This window comes from Lathyrus oleraceus, chromosome 2, assembly GCF_024323335.1.
Source record: "Lathyrus oleraceus cultivar Zhongwan6 chromosome 2, CAAS_Psat_ZW6_1.0, whole genome shotgun sequence".
NCBI lineage: Eukaryota > Viridiplantae > Streptophyta > Magnoliopsida > Fabales > Fabaceae > Lathyrus > Lathyrus oleraceus.
In genome coordinates, this window is record NC_066580.1 from 233,994,651 (window position 1) to 234,016,832 (window position 22,182).

The window sequence follows — 22,182 nt, forward strand, 5'->3', positions numbered from 1 at the left end:
GCCCCCGTGCGATCGAAACGAAACCAATCAAACCCAAACACATCAATTCAACTTGTCACCCCCGCGTGACCAAAACCCTTCTCAAAAGAACACTGTCAATCCTTTCTAATGCGCACAACAAACCAGTGCTAGAGCCTCCCCCGAGAGTAGACATGCCAGCGTTTAGCCGTTAGAACGCCGACCTACACAGTCGTTCATCAAAACAAAACACACCAAATATTCGTAGTAGCCCGAACTACGGATGCTCTGATTTCCTTATTGCACCATAAGGATACGTAGGCCGGAGATTGCTGTATCTTCGCGAGCATACTAATAAAAAACCTCTCATTCCCCTCCTGAGGTCTTCATCCATATCTATCATCAACTCTAATCACTCGAAGCAAGCAGATAAACAGTCAATTAACAGTCAAATAGCAAAATTAAGACTAAAAGGTTCCCGTTGAGTACAACGGACGTAAGGGGTGCTAATACCTTCCCCTTGCGTAATCGACTCCCGAACCCGAATATGGTTGCGACGACCATTATTCTTATCTTTAAAGGTTTTCTCGATATTTTCCTATTCCTTCATTGGAATAAATAAAGTTCGGTGGCGACTCTGTTTCGAACAACATTTTTCCGCGTCCTATCGCGAGGGATCGCATTTTTGAGGTGCGACAGACTGGCGACTCTGCTGGGGAGGCTGCTCCAAGCAAGAGAGAGTCTAGCCTAACTTAGTCTGATTTTGCTATGACTGTTGGAAGATATTCTTTTCTTCCATGTTTGTTTCTTTGTACCTTATTATATTGCTTATGTTGTATGTAATTTGTCTTGATGCTTTGATATGGAACTTTGTATGTTGTGAGATAAGCTCCATACCCGAGCTTCGAGAAAAAACTTAGAACCCGGAGTTGTGTAGTATTGAACCGGGGGTGTACACCTCATTGGGACAATACGAAGACTCCACCTAGAGTAGATCTGTTTGGAGTTTCCATCACAATATGGCTAGCCCATCATTGTGGGGGAGGTTCTAAATACGATCCGTGACTCTAGGGACCTCGCCTTAAACCCAAGTTTTGTTTTCATGATTGGTGATTGTGTAGTATTGAACCGAAGGGTCTACACCCTGTTCGTACAATACGAGAATCCCACTTAGATTAGATCATTTCAGAACTCCCATCACGATGTGGCTAGCCCACCATTGCGAGGAAGTTTTGAACTTGATCCGTGAGTCTAAGTTCCTTCCTTGAAAACATAACTTTAGAACCTACCTTTGGGGATTTCTTGTAATCAGAGAAACCCGTACTTCTTTCTGTTATCCTGACGTACCAGACGTGTGGATAATTTTGAGTCTGTATTCCTTTGCGAAAAACATGGCAAAACTTCATGCATTTGCATATCATCAACATGCATTGCATATCATTGTCCAGAACAAAAAACTTACACCATATTCTACCCTTTGTCCAGTAAACGCTGACTACTCGACACCGGTACGAGACACGCCGCAACTACAAGATGACACTTGAACAGTTGGAAGCAAATCAAGTTTCAATGAGGACAGATATTGACTCCATGCAGGCAAAGATGGATCGTCTGCTTGAGACCATGTTACTCTTGGCCCAGAAGGAGAAGGATGCTGAGACTAACGCTGAAGCCAGGAAAGTTGCTGCCGAGTTTGGATCGCCATCACTTAGCATCCCTGGAGTGATTGACCTTGATGGCAACCCTAATCAGCCTAGAGGAGGACCGATCCCTATTCCTGTTCCCATAGTCAACATGAACCCCCACGAGCACTCTGCTACATCTGCTCGCCATGGATCCATGATGGGTGACGAAGATCCATACGACGCTTTCTTCATGCCACCACCCGCCAAACCTGCTGTTGGAGGTCTCCCAGACCCAGCTGTTGATAGACTCCATGCTTTGGAGGAAAAGTTTAAGTCCTTGGAGGTTCACACTACTCCCGGTTTGGACGCCGTTGATATGTGCCTGGTACCAGGACTCGTGATTCCACAAAAATTCAAGGTCCCGGACTTTGATAAATACAAGGGAATCAGCTGCCCAAGAACACACCTCAGAGCTTACTGCCGCAAGATGGCTGCCCACATCGGTAATGATCAACTCCTGATTCATTACTTCCAAGATAGCCTTAGTGGGGCATCCTTGGAGTGGTACATGCAACTGGAGAGAGGTCAGGTCCAGTCATGGAGAGACCTTGCTGAAGCATTCCTCAGGCATTATCAGTACAACACTGATCTAGCGCCCAATCGCACACAGCTACAAGACATGACTCAATGCAACAATGAGTCATTCAAGGAATACGCACAGCGGTGGAGAGAGCTTGCAGCTCGTGTCCAACCTCCTCTCCTTGACAAAGAACTGATTGACATGTTTATGGGAACTCTGCACACCCAGTACATGGAGAAGATGGTAGGATCCAGTTTTCCGACTTTCGCTGAGGTCGTCTCCGTGGGAGAACGGATTGAGAACCAGATCAAGAAGGGGAAACTACCTTGCACTGCTAATGCTTCAAGTGGGATGAAGAAACCATATCCCAATCTCCCAAAGAAGCCAGAAGGGCAAACCAATGCTGTAATGGGAGGAGGAGGATATAGGGCACGCCCGTATGCTCCTATGCCTCATGATCAGGTTGCCGCTGTCGTCCCGACACCATATCAGCAACCCCATCAACAACAATATCAATAGCCTTATCAACAAACAGCTTATCAGCATCAGAATCAACATCAACGTGCTCCACAACCACGTCCCCCTAACCAACAGAGGGCAAGGAGGCCAGAAAGACATTTTGATCCTTTGCCAGTATCGTATAGCAAGATCCTCCCCTACCTGCTAAAGGATGGATCGGTTGTTCTGAAGGAGATAACACCTGCAACTCCACCTTACCCTCCAGGCTACGACACCAATGCTCACTGTGAGTATCACATGGGTGCCCCAGGGCACACAATAGAGAACTGTAAGGCTTTCAAGCACAAGGTCCAGGACCTGGTTGATAGTAAGGCACTTACATTCACGCCAGTGAGGCCAAACGTTGCGACAAATCCCATGCCAGCACATGCAGAGTCGAGTGAAGCTCGAAGGTAAATCCTCTCACCGGCCTGAACAAGCAGAACGAATCCCAACGAAGAATCAAGAGATGAAGGCCCGTTGCATTTGAATGAAGGCGATCATTATGCCATTTTTACCATTTTTGCATTGTTGTAATTTTTTCTTGTTTGTTTAAGTACTGTATGCTTTAAACATTGTTGTTTGTATTTGGTTTTATTAATGGGATGATTATGCATGCTTTGAATCAATCTTTCATATTCACTCATCTATCACATTTGCAAATCACAAACACGTACTTTTCCACTTCACCTCCTTTATCACACTATTGTTAGTAAATGTTGGAAGGAGGATGACGAAAACGAAATACTCATAATTGTTGATCGTATGCTTTCGGATAAAACCTTGCTAATGATGTACAGGCATTGTTTCAAATCCCCAAACACTGGAGAGATAAGGAGTTAATCCCTAGTCAACCACTTCGAGCCTAGAAGTAGGAGTTTCTTTCGGATCTACAAACCCTTACGCTTAACCTGGGGAGAAGACTCAACCTTATGAAACAACAAGTCCACCATGTGAGAAAAGCTTCCACTTGCTAGTGAGGGATTAACCCTATAATAAGCAAGGAAGACTTACAATTCAATCAACTAAGGACAAATAGGTGAGATTAACATCAACCAACTAGGATAAATCAAACCTATGGCTAATGCATGAAAACTTAACGAGCATGGACAAAGCCACAAAACAATTGACTGAGTTGGATTAATTAATTATGATTATTCACAAAAGGATGGTCAAAGTATGATTAGATTGATTCAAAGAAGTGTTATGAAAAGAAGTTTGAAAAGTCAAGGACTTAGGGTCCAAGTTTCTAATTTGAAAAGAGGATGAGAATGTTTGCACAACATGCATTTACAAGTTTTTAAAAGTCAACAAGTGAAAAGGGGTTTTGAAACAAAAAGGGTGTGGATGAAGTGTAAAACTTCCTAGAAGTTCACCTCTTGAAATCATATAGAAGATGATTCAAGTGTGTCCTTAGGAGTGAGGCAACAAAGCAAGTAAGCAAAATAAAAGCAAGGTGATACCGGATGCCATCAATGGTCTTATACCAATCTCACAAAGCAAAAGCGGATGTCGGATACCAATAACTGGGTTTACACCAACCTCCTAAAGTAAAACAATGATACCGGATGCCATCAATGGTCTTATACCAATCTCACAAAGCAAAAGCGGATGTCAGATACCAATAACTGGGTTTACACCAACCTCCTAAAGTAAAACAAAACTTGGATGTCGGATGCCAATCTATCTGGACTTATACCAACCTCCAAAGTATGGTCATAGGAATACAAATGCCACATTACAGGGACTTACAATTGCATCCTCTCATACAACAAACAAGAGTAAAGAAGATATGAGTGACCAATGAGGTCTTACACTCTATCCTTCCATATCATGGGAACAAAAGCCAATCTACATGGACTTACAATTGTCCTCAATGGGCAAACAAACATAGATCACAAGGATATGCAATAATGATCATACAAGAATTAACAATCAATAATGATGAATGCACAATGGCAAGTAAGCAATCATGTTCAAATGCAACCATCAATCAAGCAAACAAAGTCATTTAGCACCCACTATAACCAAACAATTAGGCTCAATCAAAGGGTTTGACTTAAAAAGTCAACTGGAATAGGTGAATGGCGCTCTTAACTTTGACATTGAGAGTCAAGGTGAAGCAGATGAAAGGATATGAGGGGTGTGCCTCATCACTCTTATCTCTGGTCAGAGAGAGTATTGAATATCAGAAGGTGTGGGAGTTCAGAAAGATGGAACTCTCTCCACAAGTTAGACTCGATAGATCTTGGGTATTTACTCACTATGCATCAACACATGTAGTGTGAGCAAGGTGAATGACTCACAGAATAGTAGGAGATAGGCTACATATCTCTTTTGTCTACCAATTGCCTCATATGAGGTCTTTACCTGCTTGGGGACAAATTTAAACAATCACAAACATCGCCTCTTAAGGAGGACTTCAGACAGTTGCCTGGCTAAATAACAAGCCAGGTCTTCCAGACTACATGGAGACAAGAGAGTCTACCTCAATGCTTAAGCAAAGCAAAGCAATAGCTAGTTCTCAAGGAACTAAAGCGACTATGGTACCTGAAATCAATCAAATATAATCAGTATTCAAGTCACAAAGACAAAACAGACAAGATAAGAACCAACAGATAAGGTACAATCAAACAATGTAATGTGCAAAGCACAAAGCTCAAGTGAACCAAGCACCCTACAAAATAAACCAAGTTAGTTTATAACATCAAATGAAACAACTCAACAACTTGCATTAATCTCCTTAAAGCATTTTGCTTCATAACTTGAAAATCACATTCAAACATGAGATACAAGACCACTAGGACAAGCCTAGGGTCAAAAGGAGATGAAAAATTCAAAACAGCAAGTGAAAAATGATCACAACCAAGATTAAACAAATAAGAAGAAATTCCAGTTGGTCCCATATCAAAAACATTCACCAATTGCATTTCATAAGCTAAACATGTCAAACTATGCATTTTAGAATCACATTGGAGTTAACAGAATGATCACACTCAAACCAATATCAAAACAGCTCAATAAATTCCACAAAAATTCCATCTCAAACAGAACACATTCAATGAGCAGCATATCAAATTTCATAGCATTTGGATAAATGGAAGTAGGGAAATTAAAATCAGGAAGTCATGGTATGCAAAAATCAACCCAAACTAGGTCACAAAGTATACACCAACTTCAAGCAAATGTAAAACAGAAATCAAACATTGGAAATGAATGGGACCGAAGCCAAAATTAAGTCAAACATGTTAAGAAACACTCCACCAAATTTCATTTTCATATGATAAGGAATGAGAATTTTACAAGCTATGTAAGTTGATCACTCAAGAAAAGTTCACAAAATGGTAAACAGCAAACAAAAATACCAATCAAATAGGAAATGTATCAACAAATCCTACAAAAAATCATGGTTAAACTAGACATGCAGATGTAATCACATGCAAAAATCCAGGGGAAATGGCATTCAATAAGCATGGAAACAAAATTCATGAATATGGCATAACATAGTGTGACACACATTGTCACACTCAACTTGAGCACATCATATATATTAACCAGGAACTCAAAATTAGCAAACTATACATCAAAATCACCAGAAAAGAGTCAAGAATAGCCATGTAAAATTTCACACATTTTGGAGTAAGCATCATTATTTTATGAATGAAATGGCAAAACATACACATATAGCATACATGTCCAAAGTCCTTAGGCAAAATCAAAAATCCACCAGGCACAACTTCCATTATCATGCCTAAAAAAAACTAGAGGGAATTTGGAGATTAACACAAAAATCCCCATCCAATTTGGATAAAAGGTGAATTAATTATGATTTTTAGAAGTTTGGTTAAGAAATGAAATAATTATTTAATGATTTGAATGAATTAATTGGCGCGGATGGCATTTTGGTAAATAGATGCAGCCAGGGGCAAAACGCCCCGTTTCATTTAATGAAATGGCGTGGCGTTATTGGTTACTTCCAGCGGGAAACAGAAAATTTGAATGCAAGCCAGGCCGGATGGATCAAATCGCGTTTGGAAAGGAAAAAATACGTGCTCATCATGTTCTTGAGCTGTTCATCATCAACATTCACAAAACTCCATGGAAATGCACAAACCATATATGGATGTAATCAGCATGCAACGTACATCACTAATATCAACTTAATTTCATCTAACATTCAACATAGAAAAAGATACGATCAAGAAAAGTTTTGCATCTAAATATTCAGATCCAGATTTCTCCTTCGATACTTGATGAAATCGCACGATTCAAATGTCAGAATACTCTATGTTGCGCGCTCTACCTAAACCACATGTTGATTTTAAGAATCGAAGGAATCGAGATTTTACCTTCTTGATGTGCAGCTGTGGAATCCGTGTGTGTTTGGTCCTAATTGATGAAAACAGATCGTCTATTATGCTCAGAAGGTGATTGGGAATGGTTGCTCAACTCAACAAGCCTTGGAGATGGAGAAATCGCGAATTGCCATTGAAGCTCAAGGTTGCAACAGTTGCGAATTTGCACAGTTCCTTCCACAATCTTGTTCAACAGATCTCCCAAATTACCTGCAGATGATGATTCAGCAAAGAACTAGCACAAGCATTGATGAATTCTTGATGAATTGATGAAAAAAAGTGTATGTGAAAAATGGAGAAAATTGAGAGAATTTTGAGATTTTTGTGAATTTGATCTGAATTGTGATTGTTCATTCCGAGTTTTCTGTTAGGATTAGGCCTTTATAGTACCCCTTAATCCATGCTTTAATCATGTTTAACCAAATTGGAGTGATTAGTGAATTGAGCTTATTATGCAATTTGGCCAATTTGCCCTTTGATAGCTTGAACCAATGGAACAGTGTTTTTTTCTTTTGAAGCAAGTCATAAATCACATTTAGAAGCTATTCCAATTGGTTTCATGTGGAAATTCCATGTATTTTGAAATTTGGCCTTTTTTCCCACCAATTTTTAAATGGTCCACTTGAAAAATGACCTTTTTATGTGAAGGTTTTTGATGAAATGTGATGATGGATTTGGATAGTACACATCAAATGTGGTTTTCTCAAAAAGGAATCACCCAATTTGGCCTTTCCATTCAAAAGTTATGGCACTTTGAATTTCAACTTTTTCTGAAAATGATTTGATCATAACTTGCCAACCATAAATGAGAAATGAGTGTTCTTGCCTTTTAAGAGCAAGATCTTCAACTTTCATGTTGGACAAATTTTTATTTGAAGCATGGTTCATGATGTAATTTTGAGGAGCATGACTTTCCATTTTTGGCAGGTGAAAATTACAGGTAATTTCCATTTTTGGAAACTTTTTGTTTGACCTCAAATCCTTCAACCTTGATCTTTGAAATGCCAAATGAGGCTTATATGGACATGAATGAGACCTTTCCAACCATCTCACACCTTCAAAATCCTGATTAAATGCACAGTTGACCACAGTTGACTTTGCTAGGGTTTTGGTTGACTGAGCCATGTTCTGATGAATTTCAAGCCTTTTTCTCTTGAGATCTTGATACCAAATGATACCATAGCTCATATGAACCTCTTATGAATGATCATGGTGCCCAAATTCTTCAAGAATGGCCACCATCTAGCTCAATGACTTGCTTGACTGATTGACTGATGATTGCTTCAGCTGCAAATAGCAAGGTTAGATGACAATATTTTTGTACTTTTGGTTAGTAAACATATGAAAAGCAATGATATACAAATGCAATACATGCTTGGTGATCAAGAACCACACTCATAAGATACCCACCCACTAGGAGGGAAGCTAGGGCATGCAACGATCCTTGAGGCTATGATATGATATGATATGAGCCATGAGGGATCTTAGGGCAAAAATTGGGGTCTTACAGGATCCTCATCTCAGCGAGCTCTGCTTGTACACCTTCCATTGCTCTCTGTTGGTTTCTGCGGGTACCGTACCGGTGAATGCCTGGGTCAGCTATCCTGTTAATGGAACACCAAACAAACTGAGAACACTGTGGAGGTACCTGTTATGCAAGACATGCTAATGAATATGTAAATGCAATGACATGTTTATCAAATCCAAAAGGTATTCTACCCCCTTGATTCCAGTCTCTCATCAGATAAAATATCCCTTTTAAAAAGTACCAGAAAAACCCCGACTAGAATCAAGAAGAAGATATAAACCCCACAGAAATGGATAAACATGTGTTAAATGATATGAATGCGAAATGATGTGATGCAACGATGTGAATGCAATGCAGTGGCATGTCAATCAGGATTGCTGTATCTGCTTGAACATCTGTCAGGTTGCACTGTCTGAAGAGAAACCCACTGAAGAATATAATACAAGATCAAAGCTCTGCTCCAGAAAACCGGGTTGGTTGGAGGTTAAGGTTTCCTGAATTTAGCCCGCCCCTCACTGGTAGGTTCTAAGAACAGAAGTTTGTCAACTTCGGCCCTTCAGTCGCGAATAATACGTTTACCACTGGAGGTTTGGCATTATTACGGGACAAAAGACCTCCATTGACTCCCCTCAACAGGACATCCTAATAGCAAGTTTCCAGTCTCGGGATCCTCGGATTGAGCAGCGAGAATGCGCCCACCAGAGCTAACATAATCACATCTCGGAGGAGAGGCCTCGACTGAGTTCTCGGGAAATGGTCACCAGAGTCGACGATTTCTAGAGGAACATCCTGCCGTTACGGAACACCCGTAAGACATAATATATCCAAAAGAAACCTCGTCTGGGTGTGGTTCTTCACGAACGACTTAACGTAGCAACACGCCACACAAGCCTCATGATTATCCACTCTAAAACCTGTGTGTACACTCAAGCCTGGGTAATGGGCTTATCTCTCATAGAACACCCCATCCCAACAAACAAACAAACAAACAGATCCAATAGATGCATGCAAGCAGGTAAGCAAATAAATGTACAAAAGCATGAACACCCAATAAACAAGAAATCACACAAGCTATGAGGGACTCGCTTAGGGAAGATGGACCAGCAAGAGGTCAACTTCTTAGTGTCCCCGGCAGAGCCGCCAGCTGTCGCAACCTGAAAAATACAGTGCGCGAAAAAACAACCGGCGAAAGAAAATGACAGAAGAGTCGCCACCGTGTGTTATTCATCCCAAAGGAGGGAAAGGAAACGCTCGAAGTAAACCTGAAAAAGGAAAGGACAAGACGGGGTCTCGCAACCAAATCTTGGGTTCGGGAGTCGGTTATGCGAAGGGAAGGTATTAGCACCCCTACGCATCCGTAGTACTCTACGGGATCCACTTTTGTAGTTCTTGTCTAAAGGGTGTGAGTTTATCTTGTGCTGTTTAGCAAAAAAAAGGGTTAAATGAAAATGACTCGCGCGGATGTCGCATCCACTGCATACGTATCTCATCTGAATATGAGAATCAGAGTCTTCGTAGCTCGGCTAACCTATGGGTTAGGGGGATGTGTGCTCGCTAAGACATCGCGTCTTATGCCTACGTATCTCATCTGGAATGAGAATCAGAGCAAGCCGTAGTTCGGCTAACTACGGGGTTATGGAGTGGGTTTTGGACGAACGACGTTACTACGCAATCTACCAGATGCTCGACCTTTGGAGACTTACTCACCTGTAGTAGAAGGAGTAAACGTGTGTTTAGGAGAAGAAAAATCAATGAAGGGTTAGGGTTTGGTGAACTCATGCAAAAAGGCAGTCCTTGACGAAGGACCTGTAAAAAAAACACACAAAAACATTGCCTCCTATCGAGGTCTTCCAGCTAGGAAAGGAGTAAAATGCGGGAAAAATGTAAAAGTACCACGCGGATAAAGATCCGAAGTAACAGCAGTTAGAGGAATGGGAAACCCAGGGATCCTCCCAAGCTAACACCATCAAAGAAAGTGAGTCAGTACAGGTAATCGGAATGAAACCTCCAGGGGGTATCCCACAAATAAAGTGGAAAACCACGCAAGTTATCCCTGCAAAAGTCATGTGAGCCCTCACAAAAACTCAACAAAAGGGTTAGTGAAACACGATAAGCATTTTTTTCATGGATAACAATATGGTTTCAGAAACCTCAAACCCTGTGGCATACACTTCAGAAATTAAACGTTTAAGCATTCAAGGCATTATTTATACATTCATACATAATTATGACCCGTGGGCAAAAACCTAATGAAATTCATCCATCATACCTCAAACATTCAGATGATCCAAATTAAGAGCATAAAGGTAATGGGAATAAGGGCAAACCTGATTGGAGAGCTTGATTGAAATTGAGTGGCACCCGTGAGGTTTATTTTTTTTTTCGTTTTTTTTTTTTCGTTTTTTTTTTTTCGTTTTTTAAATAAAGCTTCTTGGATCTAACTCTGATTGACATGATGAAATGCAATGTATCTAATGTTAAATGACCTAAAAATGAATGCATGCATGAGGTGTAAAGCGTATGCTTCCAGGAAAAATGAAGGGTAAATTTTGGGGTATTAAAATATTAAAATAAACTTGAATTAAAAATAATGGAAAGGTCAAACTTCAAAATCACTTCAAATCAACCTTGAAAGGTCCAAGTAATTTATCCCAAGTTCAACAAGGTCAAACAAAGTTTGACAAAAAATTTCAGCATTTTTAAAAGTCATAAACTATTTTTAATCAATTAAAAATGAATAAAAATAACCTAATTGAACTAAAATCTCAAATAAATTAAAAAATTGATGAGAATATTTTTCATAGATCCATCATCATCCAAATAGGTTAGAAAAATATTTTTGTATTTTTTGAATATCAAAAACTATTTAAAATGAATTAAAAATAACCAGAAAAGAGAAAATTCACCAAAAATATCAAATGATGAAATAAAAAATATTAAAAATCAGAAATAGAAACTAGAATTTATTTGGAGACTAATGCAATTGGTCCCATAATTTTTGGATTAAAAATGAAGAAGATATTGATTTTTGAAATAAAAGGGAATAAACAAAATAAAATCAGAAATTGAAATAATATGGAAAATCAGGGATCGTTGGATGTGTTTCATTAATTGACATGGCACATCAAATGGTATAGAGGCGCGCGTTCACCATGAGTCCAGGTCAATGCGTAACACACAATATTAAAATAAGTCATAACAATCAAAGGCCAAGATCAAATCTGGAAAATGAATTCAAGGGTCCACAATGCATCTGGCAATGGGACGGCCACCGGAGCCACCTTCTTCTCCAGTGAGCTTGGATTTTCCGGCCAAAATTGCAGAGATCCAAAAGGCAACCAAAATGCACGATCCATACATCTTTAGAAAGTTGGGATGATGTACATCATTCGTGTGCCACTCAATTCCACTCTAGATGTTTATATTGAGAGAAATCAGAGATGGAAGTTATGTGGTGTTCATCATGAACTCAATGGATTTCAAAAAATAAATGCATAATCATGATGCCTCTATTGAGAGGACTTCAACCAACACAAGATCCAAGCAAATAGGTCAATGGATGATGAGATTCGAAGAAAATACCAGTTGAAGAGTAAGCTTGATTTCTGGAAACTTGAGCTCGATTCCTTGCTTTCATTGCCAAAATAGAAGATCAATGAGTTGAAGGATGAAGGTTTAGAAGCTTTAGATCCAAGGATTCAACCAGATGTAGTTGAATTTTGGATCTGAAAAATTTGAAAGAAAGTGAGATAGCTTCTTTGGTATTGGTTATGGTTTCAGTTGTGCAGCATTTCTGGCGCCATTAGGTTGAGGAAGAGTGAGACTGAACAGCTCTATTTATAGCAATTGGCAAAGGCAATGCATTAAAATTTCATGTGCATGAATGAAGAGGGCCTCCATGCATGGGCCTATACAGGTGCATGGAGGGCCCAAATCTAATTGATTTGGCAAGCTTAACATCAGCATATTGGTTTTGGACGTGCAGATATGATGTAATTGGATTATGCATGAAGTTTGAATCAAGTTTCCATAAATGCACCAAAATATTCCCTTCTTCGAAAATACCATTTGCCAAATCCAAACATGATCATGTGAGTAATGGTTGGAAAGGTCTTGATGTAAAGAACAATTGTTATGTTGGGAAAAAATCCATTTGAAGTGTGGAAATTAGTGAATTTTGAGTTTAAAGTGTAATGTGCAAAACATGTCAAGGCAAAGTTTCCAAATTTGGCCAATGTTCAAGCCCTTCTGTTTTGATGATTCAAGCCTCAAATGGAAAAACCTCCAACATTAAAGTTGTATATATTTCCAAGACGATCAAAATGGACTTAAATTTTGCATCATTTGGATTTTTGATGAAGAAGTTATGGGCACTTGAAGTTGGACTTTTTTGCCTTTTAATGCATTTGGCCCAAAATGACCTATAATGTCTTGCATTATCACATGTATTTCCTTTGAGATTTTGAAATTTTGTTAAACATAACATTTGAAGTAGACATCTTAATCTTTCCAATGCATTTGATCCCACCTCAAAATCATAAAAAATGAATGAGTTATGTCCTTGGGAAGTTGACCCAAAATTAGGGTTTCAGTCAAAACGACCTATAATGTATTGGAATGGGAGATGGCCTTCCAAGCTTTAAATCAATTTTTGATGAACATGAAAGTTGTTCATATTGTCCTTAAGAAAAATTTTTCTTTTGTAACCATCTCCATTTGACCAACACATAAAAAGTTAAGTCTCAGTGCATTTCAAAATAGTCAGATGAATTGACTGATCAACTCCTCAAATCCATGACTCATATCTTGATGAATTGATGATTGAGGACACTCAAATGAGTTAAATTATGCATGAAATGATGAATTAGAGAACTTCCCTTGATTATATTTGACCATCGGCTGAGGTTGCTTCAAGAGCAAGGCATTGTGGTGCACAGATGAATTAGGGTTTCCTTGGGGCACAAACCTCAAACCCTTTGACTTGATTTGATCAAAATGATGAATTGAGATGCTAGGGAGGAATACTTGATGGATGAGAGCTTTGGGAACCATTGCCATGCTTGCTTTCATCTTCTCTTGACCTTACCATTGCACAAGGGATCTCCTTGAAGTTTTGGACCTTGTGATTGCTCAAGCTACAAACAAAAGATGTTAGTGACATATTTTTGTGCTTTTGGTTAGTAAATAAAATGAGGAAAGCAATGATACACAATTCAAGCATGCTTGGTGATCTCAAACCACTCACAGGAAGTTCCACCCAAAGGCAAAGGGAACCAAAATGCTAATGATCCTTGAGGCAATGCAAGTGCAATGTCATGATACCATGAGGGATCTTAGGGAAAAAATTGGGGTCTTACACCATCCTTTTCCATTGACCAATTAAATCTCAATATGCTAAGGTTAATTGGTTAATCAATAACTTTGTGTTAGATGAACCAATACAAGTATGGATAAGATTAGGTCCATCCTTTGATCATTTTCTTTTCGTGTGTCGTATGTTTTAGGAGTATGGTTCATTATACCATATCTCTAACATGCATTAACACCAAAATATTTATTGCCCGGTCTCAGATAGTTGTGACTTCTACATAAGTCCAGTTACGATTGCTTAACATAGCGCTAAATTTTGACCCAAAGGCATAACATTCTAGTAAGTGAGATTGTAAGTCTCCCCCGTTTCATGGTATTATGTGGAAACTTGGCCTTTTTTCCTTCCTTTGGAAGATGTCTTGGTTCAAGGATCCATGCTTGATAATAGAGGGTTGAGTGTTCTCCAAAGAATGACTTAATCAATTGAAAAGCAAAACTCAACTAACTTCTAATCAACTAACATTTGGCTAACTCCTATTATTCTTGCTTATAATTTCAAGTCATTTACTTTATTCAATTTAAATTCAAGTCATTTACCATTTCATTTTCCATTTACATATCTTTTAACTTGTTTATGTTTATGCCATTTTCACTTTGCTCACTTGAGCCATATATTGTGATTGTATATATTTTTTTATGTATCTTGTTTGTGTTTGTGGTCTTAGGACCTTAAAATACTTAATAAACAACAAAAACCCTAAAAAAATGTTTGTGTGGACTGTTGGATTTGATCTGAGCTTTGGACTTAGAATTAAGCAACATTCCCTATGCAAAGAGACTTGGCCAATGCCAACATTTCTGAAACCAAGTTATTGTGATTTGAGCTTCCATCTGATGCAAGAATTGGGATCCACATGAATTCATCTGCTACATGGTCTTGATGTAAATGTTATTTTGAACCTGTGTCTAATGCCTTATTCTGAGCCAATCAAGGAGTATGTCATCTGATACATGGAAGATTAAGAAGAAGACTGTGAAGTTGCTTGCTTGGATATGGTTATCTTTATTTGATGCTTTTCTCTTCATATTGCTGCTTGCTTATTGATATTTCTTGATTTAAAGTCCAAAGGAAAAAGTGGGTTTCTATATTACATTCTTGTCTTTTGGATTGCATCCCATTGGTCAGATCTTTTCAACTCTTAACTTTTAAATTTTATGCTTAGGATTAGTCTCTTCATCTCCTCCCATTTTTAAATTTCAAATCCCCCCCCCCTTTTCAAAAACCTTTTTTGCTTGTGATTTCTAAACTTAGACTTTATTGCAAATTAGAAACTTTGGCCTTAAGCCATTGCATGTTTAAAACTCTTTTTTAAAATCAAACTTGTAAATGAATCTAACCATATGGACTTAAAATTTCAAAAGACAAAAATAACTAACACTCATTCAAACTCTCTTAGGCCCTTAGTGCCTCTTTAATTTAAATTTTGATTAAAAGCAATCCACTCATTTTGAAATTGATATCTGGCATTTTATTAGTTTTGATTTGAAAACTTATTATCTTTGGGTTTTGTTCGTACTTTTCCCTTTTTCTTTGTAAACAATAAAAGCGTGGTGGCGACTCTGGTTTTATCGACGTTAAGTTTATCCATAGCTTAATGGTCATGAATTTACCGCTACACATTTATTATTATTGCTTTTATTTTCGAGTCATTTACTTTATGCAATTTAAATTCAAGTCATTTACCATTTCATTCGTCATTTACACATCATTTAACTTATTTATATTCATGTCATTTTCAATTTGCTCACTTGAGCCATATATTGGGTTTGTATATATTTGTTTGTGTATTTTGTTTGTGTTTGTGGTCTTAGGACCTTAAAATACTTAATAAACAACAAAAACCCTAAAAAAATGTTTGTGTGGACTGTTGGGTTTGATCTAAGCTTTTGGGCTTAGAATTAGGCAACATTTCATATGCAAAAGGACTTGGTCAATGCCAACATTTCTGAAACCAAGTTATTGTGATTTGAGCTTTCATCTGATGCGAGTATTGGGATCCTCATGCATTCATCTTCTATGTGGTCTTGATGCAACTGTTACTTTGAACTTGTGTCTAATGCCTTATTGGATGTGGCCATCTTTATTTGATGCCTTGCTTGATATTGCTAATTGCTTGCTGATTATTGCTTGATTCAAAGTCCAAAGGGAAAATGGGTTTTCTATATGACATTCTTGTCTGTTGGATTCCATCCCATTGGGAAGATCTTTTCATCCCTTAACTTTTAATTTTATGCTTAGGATTAGTCTCTTCATCTCCTCCCCTTTTTCAAAAACTTTCTTTGCTCGTGATTTCAAACTTATACTCTTTTGCAAATTAGAAACTTTGGCCTTATGCGATTGCATTTTTTAAACTCTTTTCTTAATCAAACTTGTAAATAAATCTAATCATATTGACTTAAAATTTCAAAAGACAAAAAGAACTAACACTCATTCAAACTTTTTGTAGGCTCATTTGTGCCTCTTTTAAACTTAATTTTTGATTAAAAGCAATTCACTCACTTTGAAATTGATACCACGAACTATGAGGTTTTGATCCCTCATTTTTATGTTGGTACGTAGGCACAAGTCTGAAAGTCTTGTCAAACACAAAAAATATAATTAATAAATTCTTTTCTCATCCCCACACTCTATTTATTGCAAACATCTTTTATACCAAAAACACATACACACATAAAAAGGGCTCCCTAGGAGTACCTAGGACACTTTGGGTGCTATCACCTTCCCTCAGTGTAACCAACCCCTTTACCTGTAATCTCTGGCATTTTATTAGTTTTGATTTAAAAACTTCTTATCTTTGGGTTTTGTTCGTACTTTTCCCTTTTCCTTTGGAAACAATAAAAGCGCGGTGGCGACTCTGGTTTTATTGACGTTAAGTTTATCCATAGCTTAATGGTCATGAATTTACTGCTACAGAAATTAAGTGGCGACTCTACTGAGGAGTAGTCCTCAGTGGGTTTACCCTACTTTTTTATATGTATATAATTGTATATTTGATGTTTGTATATTTGTTTGTGTGATATAATATGCTTATTGTGCTTGGTGATCTCTTAGTGGTGAGATAAGTTCTAACCCTAACTTGAGTGCAATTAAGAGATGAGGATGGTAAAGTCATGTTCGACTTGTGTGGACTAGTCCTTAACAAGTTGGCTTGAGACCCATCTACTCAGTGGAGACCCTTTTGGAGCTATTGATATCACACAAGTTATTTGTGGTTAGACATTACTTTCTCTGATTTGGGGTCCGAGATGTTAAGGACCGTAGAACATTTAACCCAACTTGGCATATTTAGGATGCAATGTGGAGACTGTTTAGGTGTAGGCTTGATAATAGTTGTTACGCGATACTACGCTCAGACGAGTTTCTCTTGAGAATATTATGGGTTGATGAGTCAGTCATCCTAACCTATAATATCTGATAGAGGGAATTAAGACTCTAGGAACTTTTTAGATCATGATCTACAGGTTTTTATCCTTAGTACACTCCTTTGGGATGGTTCTTAACATGACTCCATGCTCGTGACTCACAACAAACCCTTTGATTCTTGGTTGATCCAATCAAGTCCTGTTAATATCAATGGAACTTGGGTGTTGATAAGGTGAAAACCATAATCCACCAAAATGGATGATTGGTCTTGGCAATGACTTGATTCATCCCTTGACCTCTATTTATGTTTGCCTTGTGTGTGATCCCTTGTTTGTGATTGTTACATTCATGCATTCATGCGTATCATAACATTCATCACACGAAAAATAACTTCAAGGAACTGAGGCTCTATTTGGAAATATTTTCAGACCATGGATTATGGACGAAGGAACACTAAGAAGTATAGTTTTAGATGTCCTGATTTGAAAGGGTTAAGGAAGTTGTCATCCTTTGTATTAGATCCCTTGGACTTCAAGCAACATCATGGGAAGATTTTGTCTGTGTTATCTATTGATGTGGTTGAAGGACTCTTGAGTGTGTTGATTCAGTTTTATGATCCTCTCTATCGTTGCTTCACTTTTCCTGATTATCAGCTTGTGCCTACATTAGAGGGGTACGCACATCTTTTAGGAATACCCGTTTCTGACAACGTGCCTTTTAGTGGATTGGAGGAGATTCCCAGATCTCACATCATAGCTGAAGCTCTTCATCTGAAGAAGTCTGAGATTGAAGCTCATTGGGTAAAGAAAGGAGGTATTTTTGGGTTGACTTCTGAGTTCCTCATTGGAAAAGCTACTGTCTTTTCTCAAGCCGGTAGTATGGACGCTTTTGAAGCCATATTTGTGTTGCTCATCTATGGTTTGGCTTTGTTCCCTAACATTGATGGTTTTGTTGATGTTAACGCCATTAGAATATTCTTGATTGGAAATCTTATGCCTACTCTGTTGGGTGACATGTACTTCTCTTTGCATTTAAGGAATTATAAAGGTGGTGGAACTATTGTGTGTTGTGTTCCTATTGTGGTTTATTTCGCACTTGCCTCAGACGCCTGCTTTTGTGGAGAACAAGCAATGTGTACGGTGGTCTCAGAGACTCATGTCCCTCACTAATGATAATATTGTTTGGTATGACTATGCATTGAGTAGCTTGAATATTATTGATAGTTGTTGTGAATTCTCTAATATGCCTCTTATTGGTACACAAGGAGGAATCCACTATAACCCTGCTTTGACTCATCGTCAACTTGGGTTCCCCTTGAGAGACAAGCCTAATAACACTCAATTAGAAGGTCTTTTCTATAAAGAGGGTAAAGATCCCCAACATTTGAAATAAAATATGATACACGCTTGGCATAATACGCATAGAAAAGGAAGATCTGAGCTTGGTCCGTGCAACTGTGTAGCTTTGGAAACTTACACTACTTAGGTGAAGAAGAGAGCTTTGGAGTTGAAGATGTTGTTTGTGTAAGCCCCAGAGGCCAATACTTTTGGTACTTGTATCGAATTATTTATTAATAATAAAAGGCTTTTTCTTTATTATGTTTGTTTAATAAAGTCCCTAGAATAGTTAGTCCGTTTAATGTATCAAGTATGACTTAATCATGAGATCACATTAAACATAAGGACACTATTCTTAAAGCATCTGTAGCCGAGCTTTATTGTGAAGTGGGATAACATTAAAGCATAAAGACTATTATGTATATAGACTGATGATCACATCTCATGGATCATGGATAAGGAGTTATCAAGTCTTAAACATAAGTATGAATATTAAGAGTAATATTTATACTGGATTGACCCGCTATGAGAATACTATATAGAATGTTATGCAAAGTGTCATAAGTTATTCTAAGGGTGATAATGGTGTATACCACCCTTCGACCTGAAAAAACTATGGACCCTAGATGTAGAGTCGAGTGCCTTATTGTTGATCAAACGTTGTCCGTAACTAGATGACCATAAAGACAGTTGATAGGTACTCTACGAAGCATGCTAATGGACATGAGTGACCTAGATGGAATTTTCCCATCCTACGTAACATGATAAATGTCTATGGGCCCAATATTGAACTGGACAGGGATGACACGGTCTATGCCTTGTGTTCAATATAGACATAAGGGCAAAAGGGTAATTGTACGCACAAGTATTATCACAAAAGGATTTGTCAGATCACATGACATTTTCGTGTCTTGGTAGCAGTGATGTGTTGCTAGATACCGCTCACTATTTATTATATTAAATGTGTGATTTAATATAATTGCCAATGCCACGAAAACCTACAGGGTCACACACAAAGGACGGATTGATGAGAGATAGAGTAACTAAAGAAAACCATAAGGTACGGTGCACTTAAGTGAATTGTAGAACATCGTAAGGTACAGTGTACTTAAATAGAATATGAAATATGGTAAGGTACCACGCGCTTAAGTGTTTTTGGCATATTATAAGATATGGGCCACATACACTTAAGTGGGCATTTTAGCTTGAACCCCACAGAAGTGGTTCTATAAATAGAACCCTCGTGCATAAGCATAAAATGCAGTTGCAATTTCGTTTCTCTCTCTCTCTCTCACTCAAAGCCTTCATTCGTAGCAGCTAGCATTAAGATTGAAGGAATCCGTTCGTGTGGACTGAGTAGAGGCGTTGTCGTCGTTCAACGTTCGTGATCGCTCCGTAGATCTGCATCAAAGGTTTCAATCGTCACAAGAGGTAACGATTCTATCACTGATCATGCCCATTCGTAAGGATCACTAAAGGAGAAAATTTTAAATTCTGCTGCGTTTTGGATCGCCCTTCTCCTTCAGTGGTATCAGAGCCACTTACGAAACCATGCATCTGATAACTGTTTATTTTTCTGTATTAATATGATTAAAAGACAGAATAAATCAATTAATCAAATGAGTAATTAAATTTGGCATCATGTGTGTACGATTTGGATGATTGATGTTGACTATGCTTCGGAATCTGACATTAGTATGGTGAAGCAGCGATACATCGATCGTCCATAGGTTACGCAATTAAGATCGACCAAGTTATATATATATGATATAAGTAATCCTAATGCAAAATACGGTATATATGATATATTGTTTCTGTTTCGTTCATTCAAACACTTAATGGTTGTTTTCCTTTGAGCGATCAATGGTCATTTGCTTCGGAATTCGACATTAGTATGGTGAAGCAATGATCTGTTGATCAATCATACTGAATCAACAATCGAGGTGTGTTTGACGATCTGAAATTGGTGCTTTAGGGTTAGTGACGGCACAAGGGTTGTGCCGTCAAGGAGTTATGAATCGAGGGCTTGTTGGATCATGTTTGTTGATTGTTTCAAAAGCGCTGATTTTGGCCGCGTGACGTTCGTCATGGGCCTGTGACGGTCATAACAAGCTGGACGTGACGGTCGTAACATGCTTTGTGACGGTCGTCACATTCATAGAGTCAGAATTCTCAGCGTTTATGTTTTGTGACTGAGCAAGAGTTGTGTTGATGCAAAACGACGTCGATTTCAAATGAATTGTTCATTGAAATTTTCGGCGCGGGGCGCTGCCCCTACAACCCTGCAAGGGGAGCTGCCCCTTGACCCCCGTCCGGTGATTGGTCAGTGGAACCAGCTTCTACTGACCGGGCAGCGGAAACCCCGTTCCCGCTGACCGGGCAGCGGACCCCCGGCTAACTCTGCGTAGTGTGATCGGTCGCCAAAATTTAATTTGGTTTTAATTAATTAAAAGAATAAAAATTAATAATAAAAATGTGTTTATTATTATTATCTTGTGGTGATCGGTTATGGCCTTAGTTTTCCTTTATTTTGTTTTGGGATTTAAAATACGACTTGCGTGTTATGCCTCTCTTTTAATCTCTTAATGTAACTTCTTTTCTCATCTCACTCCCTCGTATGTAAAATGAGTTTCTTTCTTCTGTAATGAAATGTTATGAAGAAAGAGAAGAATTCAATATCAAAGGAGGACAACCTTGAAGATCTTGCTTGGAGAAGCTTAGATCGTTATTAGGTTAGCTTAGGTTCTCTCATTGGCTTGGGAGAACAATTGCGCTAGGGGCCATAACTGTTTCATTATGTATGTTGATGCATGTGAATGTATGTTGATGCATGTGAGAGACGATTTATATGATAAATAAGTCGGTGAGATCAGAATAATTGCAATTCCCTCAAATTAAATATTAAGTGTATGCTTTCCAAGTTTTAGCACTCATCAAGACTAGTATCGGATAATGTAGGTTTCACCTACGCGAGGTGCATGTTCTATATTAGTAAGGTGCGATGAGATAATTGTAATATCCAATTGCTAAAACAATGGGTCAAACTTAACTAAACAAATTATAATAAGAATATATGTGTTTAGAAGCAAGAGTTGGAAATGATCCATGTGACGGATTGAAATAAGGAGTTATTCACCCAACTAAGATATTCGAGAGTTGTATTAGATACAATTGAAAGGAGTTCCTACCTAAATAACCTAGTTTTGTGTAATCCGCCTACGTGGACTTACAACAAAGTGAAATGTGGATCTCGACCCACTAGAAAATCTTCCAACGGGATTTTCCGAATCAAATGATGAGGGTCATTTGTTTTGAGTAAAATAGTGGGAGCATATTTAATTAAAGGCCTAATTAAATATGTTATTGATACTTATATTTTCATTAATTTCATGTAGATTACCATGACAACAAACACCTCTAACAATATTTTGCGATTATTCCTTGACAAGGAAAAATTGTCTGGGACAAATTTTCTGGATTGGCACCGAAATTTGAGGATTATCCTCAAACATGATAGAAAGTTGTATGTCTTGGAGAAACCTGTTCCTGAAGAGGAACCTCCTAGTT

The 22,182-nt window shown here is 38.2% G+C and overlaps 1 protein-coding gene across 1 annotated transcript in view; it reads left to right on the forward strand.

The window, feature by feature from the left end:
• Nucleotides 1-1,491: 1,491 nt before the first annotated feature.
• The window catches only part of LOC127122715 (uncharacterized), a 57,244-nt gene continuing 36,553 nt past the window's right edge, over nucleotides 1,492-22,182 (forward strand). The window contains exons 1-2 of the mRNA XM_051053010.1: nucleotides 1,492-1,554; nucleotides 1,600-2,086. Coding sequence (XP_050908967.1) covers nucleotides 1,492-1,554; nucleotides 1,600-2,086 — 550 coding nt within the window. The remainder of the gene's footprint in view (nucleotides 1,555-1,599; nucleotides 2,087-22,182) is intronic.